This window comes from Mytilus galloprovincialis, chromosome 6 (genome assembly GCF_965363235.1).
Source record: "Mytilus galloprovincialis chromosome 6, xbMytGall1.hap1.1, whole genome shotgun sequence".
NCBI classification, from domain to species: Eukaryota; Metazoa; Mollusca; class Bivalvia; order Mytilida; family Mytilidae; genus Mytilus; species Mytilus galloprovincialis.
In genome coordinates, this window is record NC_134843.1 from 76,645,069 (window position 1) to 76,670,946 (window position 25,878).

At 32.4% G+C, this 25,878-nt stretch overlaps 2 protein-coding genes across 2 annotated transcripts in view; both read left to right on the forward strand.

Annotated features, from left to right (window-relative positions):
- Positions 1 to 17,154, forward strand: part of LOC143080361 (selenoprotein S-like) — a 38,914-nt gene extending 21,760 nt beyond the window's left edge. Inside the window, exons 5-6 of the mRNA XM_076256175.1 lie at positions 13,556 to 13,613; positions 15,890 to 17,154. Of these exons, the coding sequence (XP_076112290.1) occupies positions 13,556 to 13,613; positions 15,890 to 15,963 (132 nt within the window). The 3' untranslated portion in view covers positions 15,964 to 17,154. The remainder of the gene's footprint in view (positions 1 to 13,555; positions 13,614 to 15,889) is intronic.
- A 1,522-nt stretch (positions 17,155 to 18,676) lies between these two features.
- On the forward strand, positions 18,677 to 20,809 carry LOC143080360 (uncharacterized). The gene has a single exon (XM_076256174.1). The coding sequence runs from the start codon at positions 18,908 to 18,910 to the stop codon at positions 20,624 to 20,626; it is 1,719 nt and encodes a 572-aa protein (XP_076112289.1). The 5' UTR covers positions 18,677 to 18,907; the 3' UTR covers positions 20,627 to 20,809.
- The last annotated feature ends 5,069 nt before the right edge of the window (positions 20,810 to 25,878 follow it).

Sequence of the window (25,878 nt, forward strand, 5' to 3'; positions counted from 1 at the left end):
ATACACATTTTTGGTCATAGAGGTTCCGTAGATTTCAAGTAATAATTAACGTTACATCATTAGGTTTCCAATTTTTAGGCTTGGACATTCTTTATGAAAGTATGGTCGGAGACGCATCAAACAAAAAGAATATAAAAACAGAAGTTTTAAACGAGAAAAAAGGTCAAGTTTTATTTTCACGATTTTAGCATTTCTCCTTGTTCAGTTAAAGCTCTTTCCCTAGAATTAAATTTTTGATGAAATACTTATTAATTACTAGATTTTTGTTGAGAGGGAAATTAAAAGAATTGTATTTAGATAAATGACATTTTGGATTCCCCCCTTTTGTACCTCACCTGGCCCGAAGGGCCAAGAGAGCTTTTCTCATCACTTGGCGTCCGTCGTCCTTCGTCGTCGTCCGTCGTCGTCGTCCTTTGTCGTCGTCCGTCGTCCTTCGTCGTCGTCGTTAACTTTTTACGTTTTGAACTTCTTCTAAAGAACCACTGAATGGAATAAACCCAAAAATGGCATGAATGTTCCTTATAAGGTGCTGACCAAGTGTTGTTACTTTGTAGCCGATCCATCATCCAAGATGGCCGCCAGCGGGGGACTTATTTTAATATAGGACCCTATGGGAAATGCATACAAATGACTTCTTTTAGAGAACCACTGAATGGAATGAAACCAAACATGGCATGAATGTTCCTTATAAGGTGCTGACCAAGTGTTGTTACTTTGTAGCCGATCCATCATCCAAGATGGCCGCTAGCGGGGAACTTAGTTTAACATAGGACCCTATGGGAAATGCATGCAAATGACTTCTTTTAGAGAACCACCGAATGGAATTAAACCAAACTTGGCATGAATGTTCCCTATGAGGTGCTGACCAAGTGTTGTTACTTTGTAGCGGATCCATCATCCAAGATGGCTGCCACGGGGGGCTTAGTTTAACATAGGACCCAATGGGAAATACATACAAATGTCTTCTTATAGAGAACCACTGAATTGAATGAAGTCAAACACAGCATGAATGTTCCTTTCTTAATTAGGTGCTGGGTAAGTGTTGTTACTTTGTAGCCATTTTTTTTCTTTTTATATGATTTCAAAAACCCAAGTAGAATCAGGTGAGCGATACAGGCTCTTGAGAGCCTCTAGTTTTAGAAAATTGTTTGACGAATTCAGTGGTAGGTTTGTTATTTTTGTAGTTTACACCGTGACTTGTTATAGAGCAAGTTAGATTTTCGTTCCATTATAATGATTTTTGAAACGGTGGGGGACTATATGTATTGCCATGCAATACTCAAAGAATGTTTGTTTTTATTGATGTTTGTAACGTCATACGCAATACATTCATGGTTCAATCCCATCAAGCAAATCTTTTTGTGTCCCTTTTTGGTGGTGTAGCCTCAAAGGTATTCAAGTATGTTCTGAACTTAACATCTTGGCTTTAATTTAATTTTAAATGTTTTTAATATATGTGAGAGTTCCTAATGTTGGTAAAACCAGAAATACTCTTCGCATACACCCAAAATTTTTAAAGTGATATTTGATCCGTATAATGAACAAAAGTGCATTTGGAAGAAGGACATATATTTATTATAAGATTCGATTGAGTATGACGGGGAATCTTGATATAAGTTTGTTAACGAATTTTGGGCGTATTGTTATCATATGCCTCTGGTTTATATGGTCTTACATGGATTTTAAGTGAAATAGCTCTTTAACTGTTTCGGTTCTTACACATTCATGACTTTCAAATATCCGGCTTTCAGTCTTCCTGGTGAGAGTGAATACAGAAAAGGCATTTCGGATGCATTACACTTAAAAAGTGCTGTTTTCATTAATTGTAAATATATGTTGATATCATAATCTTAAATGACTTATGCCTTTTTAACTTTTTTCAATCCTGGTATCTACGATGAGTTAATTTATGTTTTAATCGGATGAACATTTGTAGAACTCATTAATTTAATACTGCGATATCTTTTTTATTTAATAATTGCGTAGAAATCGAGTAATTTGTAAAAAAAAAATATATTTTAAGGTGGTACCCAACACCTTCACTATAATTAATTTGGCTCGTTTAATTTTCATAAAATTTTGACAAAGTATTTACAATAATATAAAAATTTCAAAAAATTTGAACCAACCAATTTATCAGAAAAATTACACTGGTTATATAGCAGAGTGACAAACACTAATTTTGATCTTTGAGAAGCTTAGAATTCCCTTAACAACACAACGTAATTCATACGTTTAGCTGATTTTACAGAGTTATCTCCCTGTAGTGTTAGGTACCACCTTAACATGCAAATTCTACACTCATCTTTCATTTTGTAATTTAGTCGTTGATTTGTAGGAAAATGTTTCTTTCTGCTAACAGCGACCTAAAATCTTTTGTTGAATACTGAAAGTACTGTTTTACAAAATTGGTATTGTTTTTAACCGGATTTTTGTGACAAAAATGTCGGTTATTGATTTGGGGATGTACGGCGGGCGGGCGGGCGGCAATCAAATGTTGTCCGTGCATTAACTCATGAACCGTTCAACCAAAGCTTTTAAAATTTTAATATGTTATTCCTGACAACTATACGAAGGTCAAGTTCAATAATGGCGATTTTGACTTTTACCGTTCAGGAGTTATGGTTCTTGAAAGATTGAAAAATGGAGTTGTCCGTGCATTTACGCATGAACTGTTCTACCAAAGCTTCCCAAATTTTAATATGTTGTTACTAATGAAAGAATGGAGGTCAAGTTCAATAATGACGAATTTGACTTTTACCGTTCAGGAGTTATGGTTCTTGAAAGATTGAAAAATGGAGTTTCCAGTCGTGTCCGTGCATTTATGCATGAACTGTTCTACCAAAGCTTCTGAAATTTTAATATGCTGTTACTGATGACAAAATGGAGGTCAAGTTCAATAATGACGATTTTGACTTTTACCGTTCAGGAGTTGTGGTTCTTGAAAGATTGAAAAATGGTTTTTCCCGTCGTGTCCGTGCATTTTCTCATGAACCATTCAACCAAAGCTTTTGAAATTTTAATATGTTGTTACTGATGACAAAATAGAGGTCAAGTTCAATAATGACGATTTTGACTTTTACCGTTCAGGAGTTATGGTTCTTGAAAGATCGTAAAATGGCGGGCGGCCGGGCGGTCGGTCGGGCGGGCGGGCGGCAATCAAATGTTGTCCGTGCATTAACTCATGAACCGTTCAACCAAAGCTTTTAAAATTTTAATATGTTATTCCTGACAACTATACGAAGGTCAAGTTCAATAATGGCGATTTTGACTTTTACCGTTCAGGAGTTATGGTTCTTGAAAGATTGAAAAATGGAGTTGTCCGTGCATTTACGCATGAACTGTTCTACCAAAGCTTCCCAAATTTTAATATGTTGTTACTAATGAAAGAATGGAGGTCAAGTTCAATAATGACGAATTTGACTTTTACCGTTCAGGAGTAATGGTTCTTGAAAGATTGAAAAATGGAGTTTCCAGTCGTGTCCGTGCATTTATGCATGAACTGTTCTACCAAAGCTTCTGAAATTTTAATATGCTGTTACTGATGACAAAATGGAGGTCAAGTTCAATAATGACGATTTTGACTTTTACCGTTCAGGAGTTGTGGTTCTTGAAAGATTGAAAAATGGTTTTTCCCGTCGTGTCCGTGCATTTTCTCATGAACCATTCAACCAAAGCTTTTGAAATTTTAATATGTTGTTACTGATGACAAAATAGAGGTCAAGTTCAATAATGACGATTTTGACTTTTACCGTTCAGGAGTTATGGTTCTTGAAAGATCGTAAAATGGCGTTTCCATTCAGGTTGTTGCATTTACTCATGAACCATTCAATCTAAGCATTTCAAATTTTAATATGTTGATACTGATGACAAAATGGAGGTCAAATTTGATATTGACGATTTTCACTTTCACCATTCATCAGTAATGGTTCTTGTGATATTGCCAGGACACAAATAAATGTTAATAAATCCGGTTTGCTGTCGTTGTGACAGCCTCTTGTTTGTAAATATATTCATGCAGTGCATTTTTTATTTAAATTTACCATGTTACTCTTTGTGTCCTGATTGATTAAAAAAACAACACCAAAATATGGAACTCTGACAAAAATTCAAAACGGACCTTATTAAAAAGCAAAATCAAAAGCTGAAACACGTCAAACGAATGAATAACAACTGTCATATGACATGACTGAGATGGTATTCTACAATTCTGTACTTGGTAAAACAGATTATTTAGAACAACATAGAGAAATATGTGTATAGATGTTCGTGTTTAAAATTGCACATTGCAATCACATAAAATTTGTGTCCCTATATAAAAATACGAGGATGTAGAAATATTGCTTGGATGATTGTATGCCTTATGTTAAGCATCAATTCATCTTTCCACAAACTAAAATTATTTCTGTCTTTTCGAGCGAACTTCTTTAGATTTGGTTGTTTGTTGATGTAATTTTAAAAAAGTTTAATTTTTGTGGGTAGAATTAGACGATTTAAAAAACAATTGGATAATTCAATAAATTTCAAAAACTTATTTGGGGTGTGTATAAGATTTTTATTTATATAAATTTTTATTTAGCATAATTTTATGTATTTTTAGACCTTTAATTTTAGAAGTTATTCCAAAATTCTGAGAGAAAAAAATCTTTAATAAAATCTTAATATATATATAAAAAAAAAACAAAAAAAAAAAAAAACAACAATTATATTAAGTTAATTAAATTAAGTCTATGAAAACATGTCTTACCATGATGACTGTCTGTTCAGTTACTTTCAGCAGGTTCCAAGTGAACGAGAAAACAATGTCTATCAGTTATATACATGAAGATTTTTATGTCCAAATGACGTTATAGGGATAACCCACTCTAGATCGTCGGTTTTAATTACAAAGTCATTATTTATTATTAATTTGGTAATGAATATCTGAAAATAACAGTTTATATATTCTGTAAATTAGAAGCTCATCTCCAAACTATCAATCATGCCTGAAAAACTGTTTTATTATCATTGAATATTAGCATAGAAATTAGATAATGTAATCAATTGACACGGAAGGAGGTACAGAGAGACAAAGAAAAATAATTTTGATCATTTTTATGAATTAATATGTACTGGATAGTGCTTTAGGATGTTAGATGAAAATATTTTTTAAAGATAGTATTGAAAGATGTTTCTTCTGGTACCCATTAACATTAGCTGGGTTTGATTATGCTGTTAATGATATTGGAGGCTTTATTTTATATGGATATTTTGATATAGCAGAAAAGGCTTATGAGTATTTGGACTACTTGTGATTCAATACAACTGATATCAAATTTATATTCTATAAAGATACAAAGTACAAATAACGATCATCTCATAATGATTGACATATAGTTGACACTATGTCTGACATTTTTGTCTCGCCTGCAATGAAAGTCTGTGGTTGAAGACAACATTTACTTAGTCAAACCTTTCTGAAATTGCATGAATGTCTTCATCGTATAAAGACCATACCAAAAGCAACATTTTGTTAATGTTTTGTTTTTAAAGCAATTGCTTTTATGCCGTCGCGTATGGCCATCTTTGTGACCCAGATCAGAGACTCCGCCCAGATCAAGCCATAGTATTTTGTTAAACAGGCTCCTGGTCAGTCATTCTTTAACACCTATGTATGTTTTCTAATGCAATACATAGCTTGAAACTTTAAAAAAAAGTTAGTGGATTTAAGAAGTTTCAGAATATGTTCTTGTAGATGTATTTTTGTATTTAAAGGGTCAACCGTTTGACTATCAAATAACATAGAAGTCCGAGTGAAAAAAAGTACATTTTTATAAATGCGATTCCGTTTTCCGCCGTTCGTACGATGTTTCAACAAAATATGGATTCATTTCAGTTGTTGATTTAGTATTGAAAATTTAACTGAATTATCTCCTAATAAATACGGTTTTTTATGTTTAATTTGTGTTTCTTTAAGAGGTCAGGTGCTCTTGTTCATTCATAAAATTATCGTTCATTCATACATTTATCGTAAAATCAAAATCACTACACAGGTTAATGCGTAGTGTCAAATTATTACCTGTAATCTAAAAATAGACAAACTTTATTTGCGCAAATAATTTAGCGGAACGAAACCCTTGTTGAAAACACATAACAATAAGTTCGTTTTCCTTTTCTGTCAAAACTCCGTAATATTTATCGATCACCTTACTAATGAAATGGACCCGTCTAAACGTAGTAGATGCCAAGTTATCCCAAGTCGGTCCAGATGAAGAGATATTTACAATTTGGAATTTTCTAGTTTATTAATACATAGATTGAAAAAAAGTACGTCTTTTTAAATATCATGATCAAAACTGGGTTTGCATAACAAATGTCAGATGAAACCATTATCCTCGTCTTTTCAGTGAACAAGTCTACTACGTTTGTTGACACTCGACGGTCCACCGTGTTAGCAATTTTATTTCACATGTTTTCGAAATATTGAAGATCATGTTTCGCAATGTTTCCTGAAAATTGATAAATATCAAAGCAACGTAGAGCTGTTTGTTCTTGTTCGTATAATAAAATTGAGAATGGAAATGGGGAATTTGTCAAAGAGACAACATCCCGACCATAGAAAAACATACAACAGCAGAATTAAGGTCACCAACAGGTCTTCAATGCAGCGAAAAATTCCCGCACCCGGAGGCGTCCTTCAGCTGGCCCCTATACAATATATATACTAGTTCAGTGATAACGATTTAATGTCATGTTTGTCTGTGATGACCCCCCTTTTCGGGATTGCATGAGAATTGTAGTTATCTCGTACCCACATGCACTTGTTTCTATCCATAGGAAGGTCGACTATCCATATAAAACTATTTATATGGATAATCGACCTTTGGATAGAAACAAGTGCCTGTGCTCGTACCGCATCAGAAGGACACATATCAACTGAGCAATAATGTTTGGAACTTAGTTTTAAAAATGATGACAAAGTAACATTATGAAAATATTTTTATTAAGCTGAAATATACATTTATTCTTTACATGTTTATGTCTTGTAAGATATTTTATTTCTTTCCCGTTTTTTAACATTTGCGTCTGGAAAGTTGAAATGTTTTAACTTAATCATTTGTGTTAATGGTTAAATATAAATTAATAATGAAAATTGTTAAAATTAAATCAATAAAGGAAATTATTGCCAAGGAAGTTACAAACACTACCAGGGGATAATCCATGATGATTTCTTTTTGAGTTATATGTTTCAGCACATGTATATTTGACCCCAACTTTAGCCTGGTAAACGTGTTGTCTCCTTATGAAATATAAAACATATTAAAAATGACTTTCTGCTAAAGTCTTTTATTTATATAAAGTTAAAACCTTCTTACTTTTAACTAGACAACACTCATGTCAGGTTTAATTCTTGTATATATGTGGATGAAAAATAAAAGTCCCCAAACATTAACATGGCAGCAATTGCTTTTACAGCCTTTAAGGCTTTGATTTCATTTCTAAACGGATTTTTCGAAAGAAATCAGTAATAAATTAATAGGGGTGTGGGCTACAGTTGGTGATTTGCGTGCAGTACCTCAACAAATGTTGAACTGAAGCTTTTTTAAAATTTAATTATATTTAAAATAACAACATCAAGGTCTAGTTCGATTTTTACTTTTGACGCTCGGGAGTAATGGACCTTTAGGAGAATGTCACTTCGTGTTATTATCTTGCAATTAGTAGACGACCAACTGGTATCCGGGGGGGGGGGACTGGATTTTCCCCCCTTAATTTGTCATTTATTTTTATCATTCACGCATGAAAATTTTTCCATGAAAATGTATTTCATTTTTCTTGTTCATAGTTGTATCATCTTTGTCCTGCATTTTATGTTGCAGAATATTTATTTGTTCAGTTCTTACCATGCCAAGTGATCCATTTTCAAAGTCATTCTTCCCCTTCCACCCAACCCCAAGAAAATCAAATGGGCGGCCCCTTGCTGATAAACCATTGAGCTAATTGTTTTCAACTTTTCTTTCTCATGACAAAAATTGAGACCACTTAAATTTATAAGCTGTGTACATGATTTACAATTTTGCCTTTCACTTATTATGGTTCTTTATATATTGGTAAATGGCGCTATATGTCGATTCCATGCGATGACACGAGTGCGCTTGAAACAATCCTTTTGAAAGTTTTATATGTTTTTTCTCACAACCACAAAGATGGCAGGACTAGCGATTGTCACTTTTGCTCTGCATGACAATTGGCCCTTGATTGCTTAAACATTGGCACTCACGAAAAGAAGACCCAAGTTTTCTGCCATTTTTAACAGCATCTTATTCCGTATTTTACTGATAAAATATTGAAACTAGCAATTTATAAGTTCCTCGTGTCCGAAGTCTATTCTGGATTGGTATAGGTCTTTTTTCATGGTTTTGTTTCAGTACGAATTCGGGTTTAAGTTTTTGTGCCAAACGTTGATTGGATTAAAGAAACCTGGATAATTCTGTTCGAACAAGAGATAGTAATTGTTTTCGTATTTAATTTAAAATGGAATAAACTCGTGATGATTTCAATATAGTATAGGGTCATCGATAACTTTATTTAGACTAACATATACATACTTCTTTAGCGTCAACATTTAGAAACAATTCGCCAATGAAAAAGTTTAATTACTTTATCAAATAAAGGCAACAGTAGTATACTGCTGTTCGAAATTATAAATCGATTGAGGATAAACAAATCCGGGTTACAAACTAAAACTGAGGGAAAAATATCACATTTAAGAGGAGAACAACGACACTACAGAAACACTAAAATGCAACACACACACAGAAACGAACTATAAGATAACCATAACCATTTTCCTGACTCAAACCTTCTTGTGATTGTACAAAACTTTTACATAAGTGTCTTTATAATCCAGATATAGCGATCTCGCAAATTTTGATATCAATCAATCCTAAGTAACATGATGGGCGCCACTTGTGGAAAATAACATGTTTCTCCCAAAGCATTTAAGATCACTGTCGGATTTCGGTAGAGGTTGTGTTCATCAGTCTTTAGCTTTACATGAAGTGTTCTGTTGACTTGTATGTCTTTTTGTCGGTTTTCGTTTTTTGTCATGGCTTTGTTAGGTTCTCCACGACTTATTCTCTTTTGTATCTTCGATCCCTTTTTAATCTGAGAAATGGACTTCTGTGGAATCCCATGTAAATTTGTATTCAAAATTTAATGTTACATACAATTTTATTCATTGTAATATGTACAACAAAACAAAATATAAATGGTAATAAAATTACAGCTGTTTTCTTTTTATACGACTGCAAAAATTGAAAATTTTTTGGTCGTATATTGGTATCACGTTGGCGTCGTAGTCGTCCATAGTCGTCGTCGTCGTCGGCGTCCGATGACTTTTGGTTTTCGCACTATAACTTTAGTATAAGTTAATAGAAATCTATGATATTTAAACACAAGGTTTATGACCATGAAAGGACGGTTGGGATTGATTTTGGAAATTTTGGTCCCAACAGTTTGGGAATAAGGGGCCAAAAAGGGCCCAAAAAAGCATTTTCTTGGTTTTTGGCACTGTAACTTTAGTTAAAGTAAATAGAAATCTATGAAATTTTGACACAATGTTTATGACCACAAAATGAAGGTTGGAATTGATTTTTGGGAGTTTTGGTCCCAACAGTTTAGGAATTAGGAGCCAAAAAAGGGTCCAAATAAGCATTATTCTTGGTTTTCGCACAATAACTTTAGTATAAGTAAATAGAAATCAATGAAATTTAAACACAAGGTTAATGAACACAAAAGGAAGGTTTGAAATTGATTTTGGGAGTTTTGGTCCCAACAGTTTAGGAATTAGGGGCCCAAAGGGTTCAAAATTAAACTCTGTTTGAATTCATCAAAAATTGAATAATTGCGGTTCTTTGATATGCCGAATCTAACTGTGTATGTAGATTCTTAATTTTTGGTCCCATTTTCAAAGTGGTCTACATTAAGGTCCAAAGGGTCCAATATTAAACTAAGCTTGATTTTAACAAAAATTGAATTCTTGGGATTCTTTGATATGCTGAATCTAAACATGTACTTAGATTTTTGATTATTTTCCAGTTTTCAAGTTGGTCCAATCTGGGGTCCATAATTAAACTGTGTTTGATTTCAACAAAAAATGAATTCTTAGGGTTTTTTGATATGCTGAATCTAAACATGTGCTTAGATTTTTTATTATTGGCTCAGTTTTCAAGTTGGTCCAAATCGTAGTCCAAAACTAAACTTTGTTTGATATCAACAAAATTTGAATCCTTGGGGTTCTTTGATATACTGAATCTAAACCTGTATTTAGATTTTTGATTATAGGCCCAGTTTTCAAGTTGGTCCAAATTGCGGTCCAAAATTAAACTTTGTTTGATTTTAACAAAAATTGTATATATCGGGTTCTTTGATATATGCTTAATCTAACCATGTATTTAGAGTCTTTATGTTTGGGTCCGGTTATCAGATTGGTCCACATTGAGGTCTAAAGGGTCCAAAATTAAACTTTATTTGATTTCATCAAAAATTGAATTCTTGGGATTCTTTGATATGCTGAATCTAACCATTAGTTGAATTAATTGAACTTATTCTTTGTTTAACCTTTTTCTTCCTTTTGTGTTTTTCCAAAGCCAGGGTGACGAAATGGACAAAAACTATAGGTATAAGAAACCGTGCAAATTAATCATTGTAAAACCCTGATTTGATTTGTTATGAAAATCTGATTACATACTGTGATCCACTTAAAATTTCTGTTCAATCGGCTATTTGGGTCTTACGACATATTATACATGAATATAACGTTTTGTTTTAGAACAACTCTTAAATGTAATTTTGTACTTGGATAATTGGATATATGAGTTGTAAATGGTGATGTAGATATTGATATCAACCTCAATTGAATGAACAAACCTTTTAATGTCAGCGTGTAAAAAAAGATAACATACAAAGAGTCGATAAATCCATAAATTTATGAAAAAACGAAAATAATGAGGTCTATTAAGGTATTACTGACAGACATATAATACCTCACTGTCGAAACACGGCATAAAAAACTATGATCGAACAAGATGAATTCATTGAAAACCCTCCGCATTCGATGGTGTCAAACACGAGAACTGGTAAATAAAGGCAACAGTAGTATACCGCTGTTCAAATTCATAAATCGATTGAGAAAAAAAAACATGATCAGTTACAGACTAAAACTGAGGGCAACGCATTAAATATAAGAGGAGAACTACCACACAACAGAAACACAACATTAAAATATAGCACATACAGAAACGAATTATAATAAAACAATGGCCATTTTCCTGACTTGGTACAGGACATTTTAAGAAAAAAAGCCGGTGGGTTGAACCTGGTTTTGTGGCATGCCAAACCTCTCGCTTTTATGGCAAAATATAACATTAAAATGACATCATTACATAAAAGGACTACAATACAAATAAATGGGAGAGCATATAGGACAGAGAAACACACGAATAATAGCTAACAAAAGGAACCAAGTTTTAAATTTAATACGACAGACATGCGTTTCGACCACACAAGACTAACCAGTGACGCTTAGCGGAAAAAAGTTCATTTAACAAAATGTTAAATCTTGAAATGTGTAAAAAAAACACCATGAATTATATACGCCTCTATTTAAACAAGACCAATACACAGTACTTATGATATACAGACAATAGACATAAAAGCTAGACGATAATGACTAAAATGCCTGTACCAAGTCTGGAATATGACCGTTGTTATCAATTCGTTTGATATGTTTGAGCTTTTGATTTTGCTTAGATTTGATGAGGGAATTTCTGTTATGATTTTTTCGGAGTTCGGTATTTTTGTGATTTTACTTTCGTTATCATCTTTTTCTAATATCGTTGTAAAAAAATACTTGAACATGTTTACGATGACATGGTAAATTTAGTCATTTGCAAGACATAGTATAGAAAGGTTTTCTTTAATTTTGTATGTTGATTTCTTATCTTAATACATGGACAGACCATTGTTTTTGCCATTTCCAGATTCAGTTCGCGTTTTGCTGCCGATTATAAAAATCCCCCTGTAATAACCATGAAATAGAAATTGATTATCTCTAAGTAAGGACGTGTCAATTAAATACTTGTCGTTCATTGATGATAGATATGTCCGCTGCCTCTCCATTATCCATCGTAAAAATACCATTTCATGTAACTATTTTATAGACTATTTCCGTTTTAATTAAACATCTATGTGTTATTAGTTATAAAGATGTATAATTTCATTAGAATCGTGTAATAAAATGGAAAACTTCATAAACGGGGATGGTTTTATGAACCAGACAAACATTTTGCTTCTGAGAATCTTATGTGGTATCTTCACATTTAGATAGTAAGAAAAAAAGGAATTGGGAAAAAAAACAAAAAAACGTTTACAGTGAATAGTACTTATAATTGTTGTAAATTGATTTCTCTATATTTCTTAGCTGATTCATTTTTTTGTTGTTTTTTTTTCTTCTTTTCATTTTTGATAATCTTTGGTTTGTTTAATTTTATTTTATAATAATATGACTTGCGTTCGCCTTTTTAATATATTTTGTGTTTGCTCTAAGTCGAAAGGTGTTTCTCAATGAGGTGTATCCAACATTTCATTTTGCTTATAGCAACTTAATCCTTTACTGGTTACTTAAAACTGAGCCCAGACTATTACGTACTTAATTTACTAAGTATTTTTTGTTTACTGTCCTTTTTATTGTTTGACCATATCAACTAGTAAATGTTGTCTTGTATATTAGTAGAGATTATAAAGAATCTACAATTACATCTTGTGTGAAAATCAAATACGTCAAACGAACGATTCGTAACATCAGTTTGGTTCATATTTAATTCCTTTGGAATCCTAATTGGTAACCCAGTTATAGAGCATTGAAAAAGAAATCCAAAAACGTTGTTAATTTTAGAGAAAAAATCGTGCAATAAAACCCATCTTTAAGTAAAAACCAGAGTACCGATTGAATTATAAAAACAATCATTAGATAAAACAAGACAGATACAGACATGTAAACGATAAGGAAATAATAAAAAATATCAACAAAAATTGATTTAAGATCATTCCAATAGCGTTTGGGATAACTTTATTTCACTAGAATTCAAAACCAATATGGTTTGTTTACCAATATGGTTTGTTTCATAAAAATTAACCATCGAAAAGTACACCAGGTGTCTCATCACAAAACCTGCTAGATGAACTGTCCACCATAATCATAAAAATAACCATTCATTCATTCTAATATTATATCGACTATGCTTTTGTTTGAATGAATAAGGACCTTATATATTTGTTGATTTCTCTGTGTCCTCTTTGTTTTCATTGCGTACAATTATTTTAAGATGCTGGTCAAGTACGACTCCCACAGACAAGAGATTATAAAAGATTGACGGATCCTTAATCTAATTAATTCGGTTTGATATTGTACCATTTGGAAATGACCTTACATTTATTTAAATACTGTAATTTTACAACTGGTGTTTTGTATTGCTTCATAATTTGTATTGTTGCATTATCTTTTCTTTTACAGAAAGAAGAACAAGATATAAACAAACCTTTGAAAGCTAAGCCAAGATTAAGAACTAATGGTAAATGTTTCTTGTTAATGTAATACATAATACTTTATAATAAGATTTTTTACTGTGATTTCGGAGACCACAATTTTGTTTTGCATGAAAAGAAAATAATTTAACAAAAGCTCACAAACAACTACAATTACCAATACGGTTCAATGACAACAATCTTACACTATTTGAATTGGCCTACACTTGAACAAGAGGAACTGCAAACCGCCTTATCTATATCAGAAGATACTATAACACCAATAAGCCATCGAAATTCAACAAATATCTTGTTAATAACAACCGAAAAAAAACCCAACAATTTGACTTAGTCAATGTCATGCACCCACATTGCAACATCTCTAATTATGAACAAAGTTCTATCTGAGAACAATCTGTGACACCGACTCCGACACATATACGGAATACCTCTGATCACACTTCTATCATTTAACCAAGGTCACAGTGATGATGTAGAAAATCATCAAGAGAGATCATGGGACAATAAAGTAGAAGAACGTTCAACTACGTGACAAAACATAAGAACTATAAAATATAGCATTGTCCGCAAGATACCACACAGAAAACTATTGATTAAGCATTATAACACTAACAAAATCCGATGTTAAACTCAATTATTGAAACGAAAGCAGCTCCTGTACCACAAGTGGCATACGTTGTGGTGTTCAAAACCAATAAAAATTAGAGTGCTTTCACAATCTAAGAAAAAAATGGTTTGAGGCGATGACGTGTGCATGGTCATATTAGCTACAGATATTCTATAACGGTCAACCTAATCATTGTCTGTCCTGTAAAACTATTGAATGGATGATTTCAACTTTATCATGTGTCTTTCAGAACGACATTGATTGCGGTTCACAGTTAGGGACGACATCAAAAGTTCAATGAAGGATAAAAACTTAATTCACAGTTTTTTCACTGACCCCTACACCCCCCCTCTTAACTTAATTTGGGAAAATTTGATTGACCAATAGCGATATATGTACAATCGATTTTAGATTAACAAAACTTGCAGCAATGTTGACCCCCCCCCCCCCCACCCCCCCCCCACCCCCACCCCCACCCCCAAACTATTTGATTTAAGTTTTTTATCCTACATCGATCTTTTGATGTCGTCCCTTAATGTTGTTTATATTATAAATGAAGATATTCTTTTTGGAAGTTTTCTAATTATATGACACTTCATTTTTATGATAACGTTTTAAGAATATTTCTTGATCTATAAAAGTTCATCCTTTGGCCATTCAGATGAAGGCTGACTATTCCGGTTATTTGAAATATTTATTAGTCCTCGCTTCCTCTTATTAGAAGTTGAAATGCCCATAAATCTGTCTAGTCATGCTAGTAGTAAATATACAAAAGAAAATTGTCATTGTTAACATTCATGTTAGGGAACACCAGCTACAACAGCTATTAGCTATATCATGTTTTTGTCTTCATAAAATTAACAGGCGCATTTACTATGCTTTAAAGTTGGAAACCAAACATTTGTTATATATAGCATATTGCAATATGGGAAGCTATAATTTAAAATTGTTAATATTAAGAAGTATGAACAATGACTTCAATTTTCAAACATTCTCCAGGACAAGTCCTGGTATAAGATACTGAAGTCTTGCTGTTTCAATCCTCTTCTGATTAAAGATAAGCCTTAGATTGTTTACATGGTATACAATAATTTAAAGACTTTCTAACATGTATTTAGTTGGTGTATTGCTGTTTATGTTGCAACACTGTTAAATTGAATCAAAATAAAAAGTATAGCAAAAAAAAAGTTCAGCAAAAAAAACCTAATCTGCAATGACAATTCAAAAGGGAAAATCCATAAAAACTAACCTAATCAAACGCTATCAATCAATAGCAAGTGAAAAAACAATTGCCATTTACTGACGTTGAACAGGTATTTTCTGAAGAAAAAAATGGTCGGTTAAAACTCATTTTATAGCTTGATATACCTCCCTCTTGTATGGCAGAGGTTTATATTTAATGAAATTAGACAAATTACTGTTTAAAACTTTGATACAGGATTCTCACCTTGTCATACAAACTCAATATCAACAAACATTCAAATAAGTAAATACAAATATATATGCAACAAAACAATTTCAAAAAGTATGTTAAGTATATGTCGATTAAGATTGTTAAAGGAAGTGATTTTTGTGATAATAATTTGAATGAAAGTTAGAAGAATAATTGGTTAAACCAGTTATAGTACTAAAGATTGCAGTGAGAAATAAGAGTTTTATACATTTTTAATAATCGACCATACATCATTATTTCAGATTACAATCCGTTAATGGGAGACATGGGAGGTGCATCATATAGACCCCCAAGGAGGAGTGGTGGTGGAGGATGAGGTTAATTTGTGTATCCTGTTGATATGGCAATGAGTTGTCCAGTTGATTAGTTGGGACTTTTTGCCAACAAGGATACACACTTTTTATATAAGTGATCCTGTCTTTTATTTAGTTTATAGAACACATTTTTGTAATATATTTCAAATAATGCAGCTTAAGGTCTTATTGAATTTTTAGCATAATTAACACATTAATGTCAATGAAAATTTTTATTTCAGATTTTTAAAGTTATTTATGGTTCGTATGTAATCAGTGTATTGTTAAGTTATTGTTCTGATGTAATCAAGGCATTATAGTTTCAAATAATCTATAAACGTTTCCAACATAAGAAAGACCATTGTGTGATTTGTATAATTATAAATATAAGATCTACGTAATTGAAAAACTATAAAATTTAAGAAAAATAATGTTGTTCAGGATTGGGAACAGACAGCAATTTTAATTGTTAAATATTTTGCTGTTAAAACTTATAAAACCATTTAATTATATCTTTAAATATTTTTTGTAAAAATTACATTTAGTTGTTATTTAAAAATGAACACACTTTTTTGTTTATAAATAAGCTAATAAAATTATCAACAGTATTTTGTTTTAGTTTGGGATTTAAACACTTTGAGTGTTTTGATAAAAATATGAGAATTATATCACATTTAATAAATTTTATATTTGTAAGCCAAGTTTTTGATAAAAAAAAAAAATGCAGAAGATGATTCATTCAATTACTATCATCTAGATGGTATTTGAATCTCAGCTTTGACCATTTAGATAACTGGTAGTTTATTTTGAGATTTTTACGCATTATAATATCTGTGTTTATATAAACTTAAAAAAGAGGATCACTGTTAAGTATACAGTATTTTTCATTTATTTTAAAAATATTTTATGCATCTTTTTGAATTGTAAGGTATAGATTACCAATTGATTGTGTGAATTATGTGTAAGCTTATTGTAAGGTTGTACATGAACATTACCTGTGTGTATGTGTTATACCTCCATATTCAATGTAGATATCATAAATATTTTGAATTTTATGACAATTGTTCTGTAAAGATATACTTTGTCTAGGAACAATTTGAAACAATGATAATACTGTGTACACTTGTTTTGAGGTTTTTAGTATTTATTGATTTTGTTTATAAAATGGATTTTAACCTACTTACATACGTTTAAAATAAAAAATTATAAAAGACTGGTTTTGTTGCAAAAGTATTTCCTGCAAAAGTATTTCCTAGGCCAAGTAAGGCTTAGTCGTCTACTGGTTCTAACTACATTTACTTTGTGTTGACTTTACCTTTATTTCAATATAATGAAATTAACATAATCTGGAACCTCTATATAAGAAGAAAGCAGAATTCAAAATTGGCATTTCATCATCTGACCTCTTTTGGTATTTTTTAAGCACAGTTTATACAAGACGTGCTTGTGAAAACCGCTTTATGCTTCTTTATGATTTAAAAGACTGTATTCTGGTAAGCTCGAAAAAAACAAAGGTTTTGAAGGTCGAAAATATTTATAAAACAAATTAAAGCATAAATATTAAAAGATACAAATACATAAGACAAACAGTATTTGAAGAACAACCAGTTAGAAAACGTACTCAATACATTACACTCAACCGAATTTTTATACAACTGCAAAAATTTCAAAAATGTTGGTCGTATATTGGTATCAAGTAGTCGTCCTGGTCGTCAGTGTCGTCCGAAGACGGATGATTTCCGAGATAATAACTTTAGTTTAAATAAATAGAAATCAAAAACATTTTAACACAAGGTTAATAACCAGGTCCACTAAAGGAAGGTTTGGGATTGATTTTGGTCAGTCCCAACAGTTTAGGAATTCGGTGCCAAAAGGTCCAAAATTAAACTTTGTTTGATTTCATCAAAAATTAAATTATTGGGGTTCTTTGATATGCTGAATCTAACCATGTATTTAGATATTTGATATTTGGGCCCCGTTTTCAAATTGGTCCACACTGAGGTCTGAAGGGTCCAAAATTAAACTTTATTTGATTTCATCAAACATTGAATTATTGGGGTTCTTTGATATGCTGAATCTAACCATGTATTTAGATTTTGGATATTGGACCCATACCCGCCGACTGTCACTATTTGCGGGGGATTTTCCCCATAGAGGCTCCCAAGTGGAAATTTTGTAAGAGCAATTTTGTCCACTATTTTAAAGAAAACTATTAATTTAACAATGGTTATGAGCTTGTTAAAGCACGAAGAAACCAAAAACCATATTAGAATATATTTGAAGTCCCCTTTGAAGGTTTTGTAGGACTATAAGAACCATCTTTCACGTAAAACCCCCATGGGCATTTTGAAAAGTTGGCAGGTATGTGGACCATAAAGATAAAAGTCCAATTTAAAAACATTAAGTTCTTAGACCATATTCATTTTGTGTCAGAAACCTATGCTGTGTCAACTTTTTAATCACAATCCAAATTCAGAGCTGTATCAAGCTTGCATGTTGTGTCCAAACTTGCCCAATCTGTTCATAGTTCGCCCTCCGCGGTCGTATCAAGCTGCGCCCTGTGGAGTATTTTATTTTTAATTATTATTAAATGCAGATCTTCTCAAGTTATACCAATTAACATATAAGTTTGTTAAAACTAAGTTAACGTTATTTTTATATTGAAATAGGAAGGAAAAGGATACTTGAACTTTGTTTACCTTAATTCAATCTCCGTGATACATCAGCATTTTAAAAGTAACTATACACTACCAACAGGTCGGTTAATTAAACATGTTTAAGAGACAATTTCTTGTAAATCAATTTGTAGATGAACCAACAATTTTTTGAAATTATCCAGTTTAACATGTGTATTTTATGATACATACATGTACATAGACATATAAGTGTACATCTAGTTGACTTGACTTGCTTCTGGCATAGTAATAGTGAATGAAATTTCAAATTATAAAGATTTATTGAATTGCAATGGCGTGTAACGATGAAGGAGGGGCACAGGTCCTGAAAACTTGTGATCTATGTGAAAAAGACACGGATATCAGATACAAATGCATGGATTGCAATAAGTTTTTATGTGAAAGGTGTAAAGGAATACATAAAAATGTACCTACACTGTCATTGCATGATATTTGTGACTTGAAATCGGAGCTTTTATGTCGGGTAAATACAAAAGTGAGAATGGATAATATACCATGTAATTATCACAAGAAATTTCAATGTATGTTTTGCAAAGATTGTGAAGTTCTGGTTTGTTCTGAATGTATTTCTAATTCCCATCAAAAACATTGTTTGGAATCTCTTGAAAAGACATGTGAAGAAAAACTAAGCAAACTTGAGCGATATAAAGCTAAAATAGAAAAAGATGTTACTTGTCTACAAAAGTCATATGGTGATTTCGCCATCGCAAAAACTGAATGGGAAAACAGTTTAGACGACATCAGAAGTAAGATTAATGACAAAGAAGGTGAACTAAAGGAAGCTGTGACAAAATATGCAGCTAAGATGAGAGATGATGTAACAGAGAAAAAACGGGACGGAATTGAGGATATGTTGCTAAAACAAAAGAGGTGTGAAAATGTGGAGCATATATTGAATTGCAAACTAGAAATATTAAATTCCATGCAATCATCTGCTGGAGGAGAAATTTTTGAATTTGAACAGAAAGTTTTGAACTATCAAATGCCATGTGTAAGTGAGAGTATCATCTTGAGAAAGAACATAAAATATCTTGAAAGATCAACATCTGAGGAAACAATATCGACATTGTTTGGATCAATGATCCTTCTGGGTGTACCTTATACGATGAATATCACAATCGATAGAAGTTTAAACACCAATTTTAGTAATATTGAAAATTTAGTCGTGTCTGAAGGTGAAACTGCATGGGTTAGTACATTTGAAAACAACAAAGCTTCCGTTCAGAAAATGCATTTGACAGATGTCTTTGGAACGGTGAAGCAACTCGACTTGCATGCTTTTGACGTGGCTTTTTCTGCAAACAATGACCTAATAATTTCCATTGAGTCAACATCAGAGATTGTGCGTGTTTCTTTAAATTGTGAGCTTCAGTCGATTCTAGATTTGTCTCCCTTCTTAGTAAAAGCAGTTCATGTGGCTAAAAATGGCGACTTTTATATCGGTGTACGAGAAAGCGGAGACCCTTTTGAAATAACAGAATCAAGCTGCAGAAAAGTTCTGGTATACAAAAGTTCAGATGGAAAACAAACGTCTCTTACGTCAAATGTCTCTTACGAATATGACCAGAGCAAGCAGAGACTATTTACTAGTCCGTGCAGAATAACTACACTATCTGACGGAGATTTAATCATTGTCGGTGATTGGATAACTCATATCGAAGGAAGGTTGGTTGCTCTTAACCGTAATGGTGATCTGGAATGGACATACAATGGGAATTCTAAAGTAAACTCGGACACAAGTAAATTTAGACCCTACGACATTGTATCATCACCGGAAGGATACATAGTTGTTGCCGACAAAAATAATCATGCGCTTCACCTATTGAATGGCGCTGGGGAATTAATTGCCTGCAAACTTGTGGATGAGATAGGAATAACGTTACCAAAAGCGCTTTGTTTTGACTTTTGGGGATACCTTTGGATTGGATGTTCTACCTTCCCAGAAGACAAATCTGGCGCCAATATCTACGCTGTTAAATTGGGTATCTAATATAACTATGTAATAAACCATCGATCATAACCACCAATACTTTTTATATGTTTGTGTACATGTAATAATTAAATAACGGTCAAGAATTTCCGTTATTTTTGTTTGTTTCAAAAGGTCATTTCGACAACTTTAAACCAATTAGTTCTTCACTTTATTAACAAATAAAGAACTCGACATGGCAAAGTTATGCTTTTTTATTATTGAAGATGTCTTTTACGATTTTATTGCGTGGCTAACTTGTCTTATTGACCTTTGTCCCAAGCACCTTTTATTAATACTAACATTAATATTGACTTAAACACGTACTTGACATGGCTATGAACCAAAATTAGAAAGATATGTAAAAGCTTTAAGCTTCTTTCGAAGATGTTATGTTGTTGCTTAAGAATAAGAAAATAACAATAAGATAACTAAAATCATCGCTTTTGTCATAGATCTGGGATTCTGTTGTCCATGATCATAAAATTTAGAAAAGGACATATATATGTAATATACTTTGTACCTTTCCTAACAAAAGCAGAGAATTTATGGATAAGAGGAAAAGGTACTGCAATGCTATACGGTTGTAATGATAACATCAAAGGTGTAAAAAAAAATACGTCTAGTCCAGCCAGCAATGATATAAATAATGAATTAATTCAACACTAGATTAAGATCCAAGCTTGGTCATGGTCGAACACATTATCAGTGTTCTAACGTCATTTTCTGAAATAAGTTATATCAAAACTTTCCAATTTCAACCTTTCACACCACTATACCACTTAAAAAAATAAAAACACGTTTCGAAGAAATAATTCACAATGCTTTTCCTCCATAAAAAGGTACTAAAGGCTACACATTTATTGTTTTGGGATATAATTCTACATCCAATTTTTTAAATGAGCCAGAAAATAAAACATGCTATACACAAGAACAAGTGATTAGTAGGCTGTAGTTTCTCATTTACAACATATTTGTTGAATTTGGATGTAGAATTTTCCGGCAGGTTGTCGGCATTCCTATGGGAACCATCTATGTACCTCTGCTGGGAGGCATTTTCTTACAGTCTTATGAAGTTCAGACACTTGTAGGAAAACAAGAAGATCAAAGAAGCTATAAAAAAGAAGATGTGGTATGATTGCCAATGAGACAAAAGACCAAAATGACACAGACATTAACAACTATAGGTCACCGTACGGCCTTCAACAATGAGCAAAGCCCATACCGCATAGTCAGCTATAAAAGGCCCCGATAAGACAATGTAAAACAATCCAAACGAGAAAACTAACGGCCTTAAATATGTTTAAAAAAAAAATGAACGAAAAACAAATATGTAAAACGTAAACAAACGACAACAAATGAATTACAGGCCTGACTTGGGACAGGCACATACATAAATAATGTGGCGGGGTTAAACATGTTAGCGGGATCCCAACCCTCCCCCTAACCTGGGACAGTGGTATAACAGTACAACATAAGAACGAACTATAAAAATCAGTTGAAAAAGGCTTACTCATCAGATGAACTAGATTATTTAACTTCACATACAGGTATATCGGTGATGTTCTTTCTATCAAATATCCAAACCTTTTTTTATTGGTTCCCATTAATATATCCTCTTGAAGTAGAGATTGAAGAAACCACAGATATAGCTTCATCCGCATCATGTTTAGACATGTACCTCGAATTTGACAACCTCAGTACTAGAATTTACGAAATAGAGAAGATTGCAATTTGGAATTTTAAAATTTTCACACCTTAGCAGCTATAAACCATATTCACTTGGGTATGAAGTATACAATTTTCAAATCATCTGATGTCTAAGACTTCGCATCTGCTACTCATGCTTTGTGTAACGTCATCCGTGTCTGGGCAAAACAATAAACGAGTCTGGTGTTGTCAAAGAACGTCTCGTCCGTTTTCGCAAAATATTCTATCGGACAGTACTAAGATCTAATAGATAATTAGTCAGTGTTTACTTCACAAGTAATACAAGATGATCTTGAGATTATAGGTTCTGACATTGTGCATCTTTTTATTATCTTTTCTTTCCCCAATATTTGACCTTATGCTTTTATATTCTTTTGGTGTTATAACTTCTGACGTGACTCGGTCTGTTTAGATTTTTCATCCAATTTCGTCAATACGTGGAAGGTTTAGTTAGATAGCTTATAACCGGGTTTAATCCTCTATTTCTTCTGAAATTCCTGTACCAAGTCAGAAATGTAGCAGTTGTTTTTCGATTGTTTCGTTGATTGAATTAGTCTTGGAGTTCGTTGTTTTTGTTATACTTTTATGCTGCCGAAATTAACACAAAGGAAATTGATTTAAATCACATATAGAGGTATTCCAGTAACAGTGTGACAACTGCAATATACTTATGTTGGTAATAATACTGAATCATTTACCTCTAATTTGTTTGTTATCGGCTATCAATAACAATGATTTTACGCTCACTTAGACTGTCAGATGCCTTCCAGAATAAAAGAGTAAAATTCATGCATGTGCATAAGAAAAGTATTCAACTTAAATACAACACACAATGTTTAGTCATCTGCTAGTTATTCGTATTATTTGATGTATTCGTTTATATCTTTGGCAATCCGACAGTCTAAATGTCTTAAACAAGAAATGTTCTCGTCCACATTATTATGAAAACGATTCTTAACGGTAATAACTGTCTTTTCCTAGATATAGTTATTTTAGGTTTACACAGGAAAGTCTACACTAAAATTTTGTGGCAAGAGTAAATTCACATTGAATATCTAACCATCGAGGGACGTTAACCACCGTCTAACTCCCTGCGGCAACATGCCGGTATATCTCAGTCTCTCTTGTTTTCGATCGAGCCGAACAGATAAAGGAAAGGGAACCAGTTCAGATGTCACATTAGACATGCAACCACTGATGAAGTCCAAATTGTCAATCTTTGGACAGACATATGGATATGTTGCGGGATTAACGCTACGGAGCAGAGCAAGTTTATCCAACATAGATCAATATTCTCCCTTTTGAATATGTGTTATTCAAAAATAAGCAATCAATAAAAATCAGCTAAGGAATATTGCTCGACTTGAATATATGAATTAACGTTGGCAAGATAGATCAGAAAAAAACACAAAATGATATATATTAGTGCATTTCAGAAAGTTCAAATGTCTACTGAAAGCAAGTCGCTGATTAATTAAGTAATCAACACTAACTTCCTACATTAAATATCCTGTCCGGATGAAAATTAATTAAAAAAAGGTCTCATATTAACGACTCAGTGACATACAAAATTGTCGAAAAATCTTTTTACTGACTAAATCAAAATATGCAAACTAGTTTGTATCCTAAAAATATGCAAACTAATTTGTATCCTAAAAATATCAGACGCATTTAAAACCAAGTACTTATAGTATTTTTGAATACTCCATTTTTTAAAAGCCCAAACAGAATAAGTTGTTGGACTATTTCCAGTCCCGTTGGCTTTATGAGACCATAGATTTAATACCTATGGGTATTACATCTATGATGAGACACTATAACCATAGATGTATTACATCTATGCTATATAAACCGAAATCAAATTCTTGTATAGAGATTTACAAATCTCTATATAGTTTCAATGAAAGTAAAATGTCTTTACTAGTACTAGTTGTGATACCATTAATCTAGATGATATCTTTTCTACAATCATCCAAGATTTTCGATGTTTATTACAAGGCATTTTTTATAGCGCATTATATAAAACTTCAATTACTCTAAGCGCTTTACATGTTAAAACAAAAGTACACAAGTTCGTACATACACGAAATTACAAAGTTAAAAATAGACCAAAATATTTTTAAAAGCATATAACATCAAATCAACTATAAAAAATTAAAAAGACTCTAGAATATATTTGCAAATGAAACCATTAATAAAGTCAACATTATGAATGGTGGATGTCCTGTTTTGATAACGAGGCCGATTTTTCGATCGTTTTAGTGCATTTTCTTCATTGGCATTATGATGCTCTGTAGCATCTTTCTTACGAAGTTAAACATGTTAAAATTATTCAGTTGGAGATAATTTTACCCCCAAAAAAATTAAGTTGCCCCCCCCCCCCTTTAAACCCTGGCAATAACTGAAAATAAATGTGTTCAGACATTATTAAACGCGATTTTTAGACGAATTAATATACATAAACAGAAGTTCATTAAAATTGTATTATAGTTATAGGACACATTAGTTAGATATGAGGTTCTGTCAGGGGGTCTTCACTCCTGTATTCTGTATTATTTTTTTAGACCAATTCTCTCTTTTTAGATATGAGAAAAACTATTCGGAATGACAAAGATAAGAGAACACCGTTAGACAATAATTTAACTACATGATGTGTGTATATACATGTTAATTACGTAAATATTTCACTGAGAGGTCGTGTATATTGTGTACATGAGGATGCAAAATAAAGTTATGCAACATGTAACCGATGATGACTCACGACCACTCACCAAATCTAAATTTATAGTTATTTAAACGTGTGATGTGTATTACTATATTCTATAATAAAAGAAACAGTTTATATTTAAACAGAATATATTTTGTTGTTATTTTACTCTGATTCAACTTTATCTTTTCTTTTCCGATTGAATATTTTTAAATGGAGATAAATTATTTAGGTCAGTAAATAACCAGAAATATTGATGGTTTTGAGATGCGCCCTTTAGTTAAGCGGTTTATTTATAGCACATCACACAAGGAACGTAAAGAGACAGCATGGCATCTCTTGTTGAAATAGAAACGCCGAACTCGTCTGCAAAACCTTGTGAACTCTGTGAACAAGAATCAATATTGCAGTTTAAGTGCGTAGAATGTGAAAAGGTTATTTGTGATAGATGTAAAGGAATACACGCTAAAGTTCCGGTCTTATCAAACCACCTAATTATCAACATTGAAAAACAATTCGTACCTCAACACATGATTCAGAAAGTACAACTGTACTCTATGCCATGTGACAACCATACCAAGAAGTTTCATTGTCTGTTCTGTCGGACTTGCAACAGACTTGTATGTCCGGACTGTGTCTCTAGTATCCATACGAAGCATGAATTCGAACCATTGGAAAAAGCTTGTGAGAATAAACTTAGCGAACTCTCAGCATTTGACTCATTTATGGAAGAAAAAGTTTATAAATTGAGAAAAATAAATAAAAATTTCAAAAAGAAGAAGGAAACATGGGAATGTGAGATAGATCAAGTTAAAAAATATATTGATGAAAATGAACGTGAAATAAAGGAGGCAGT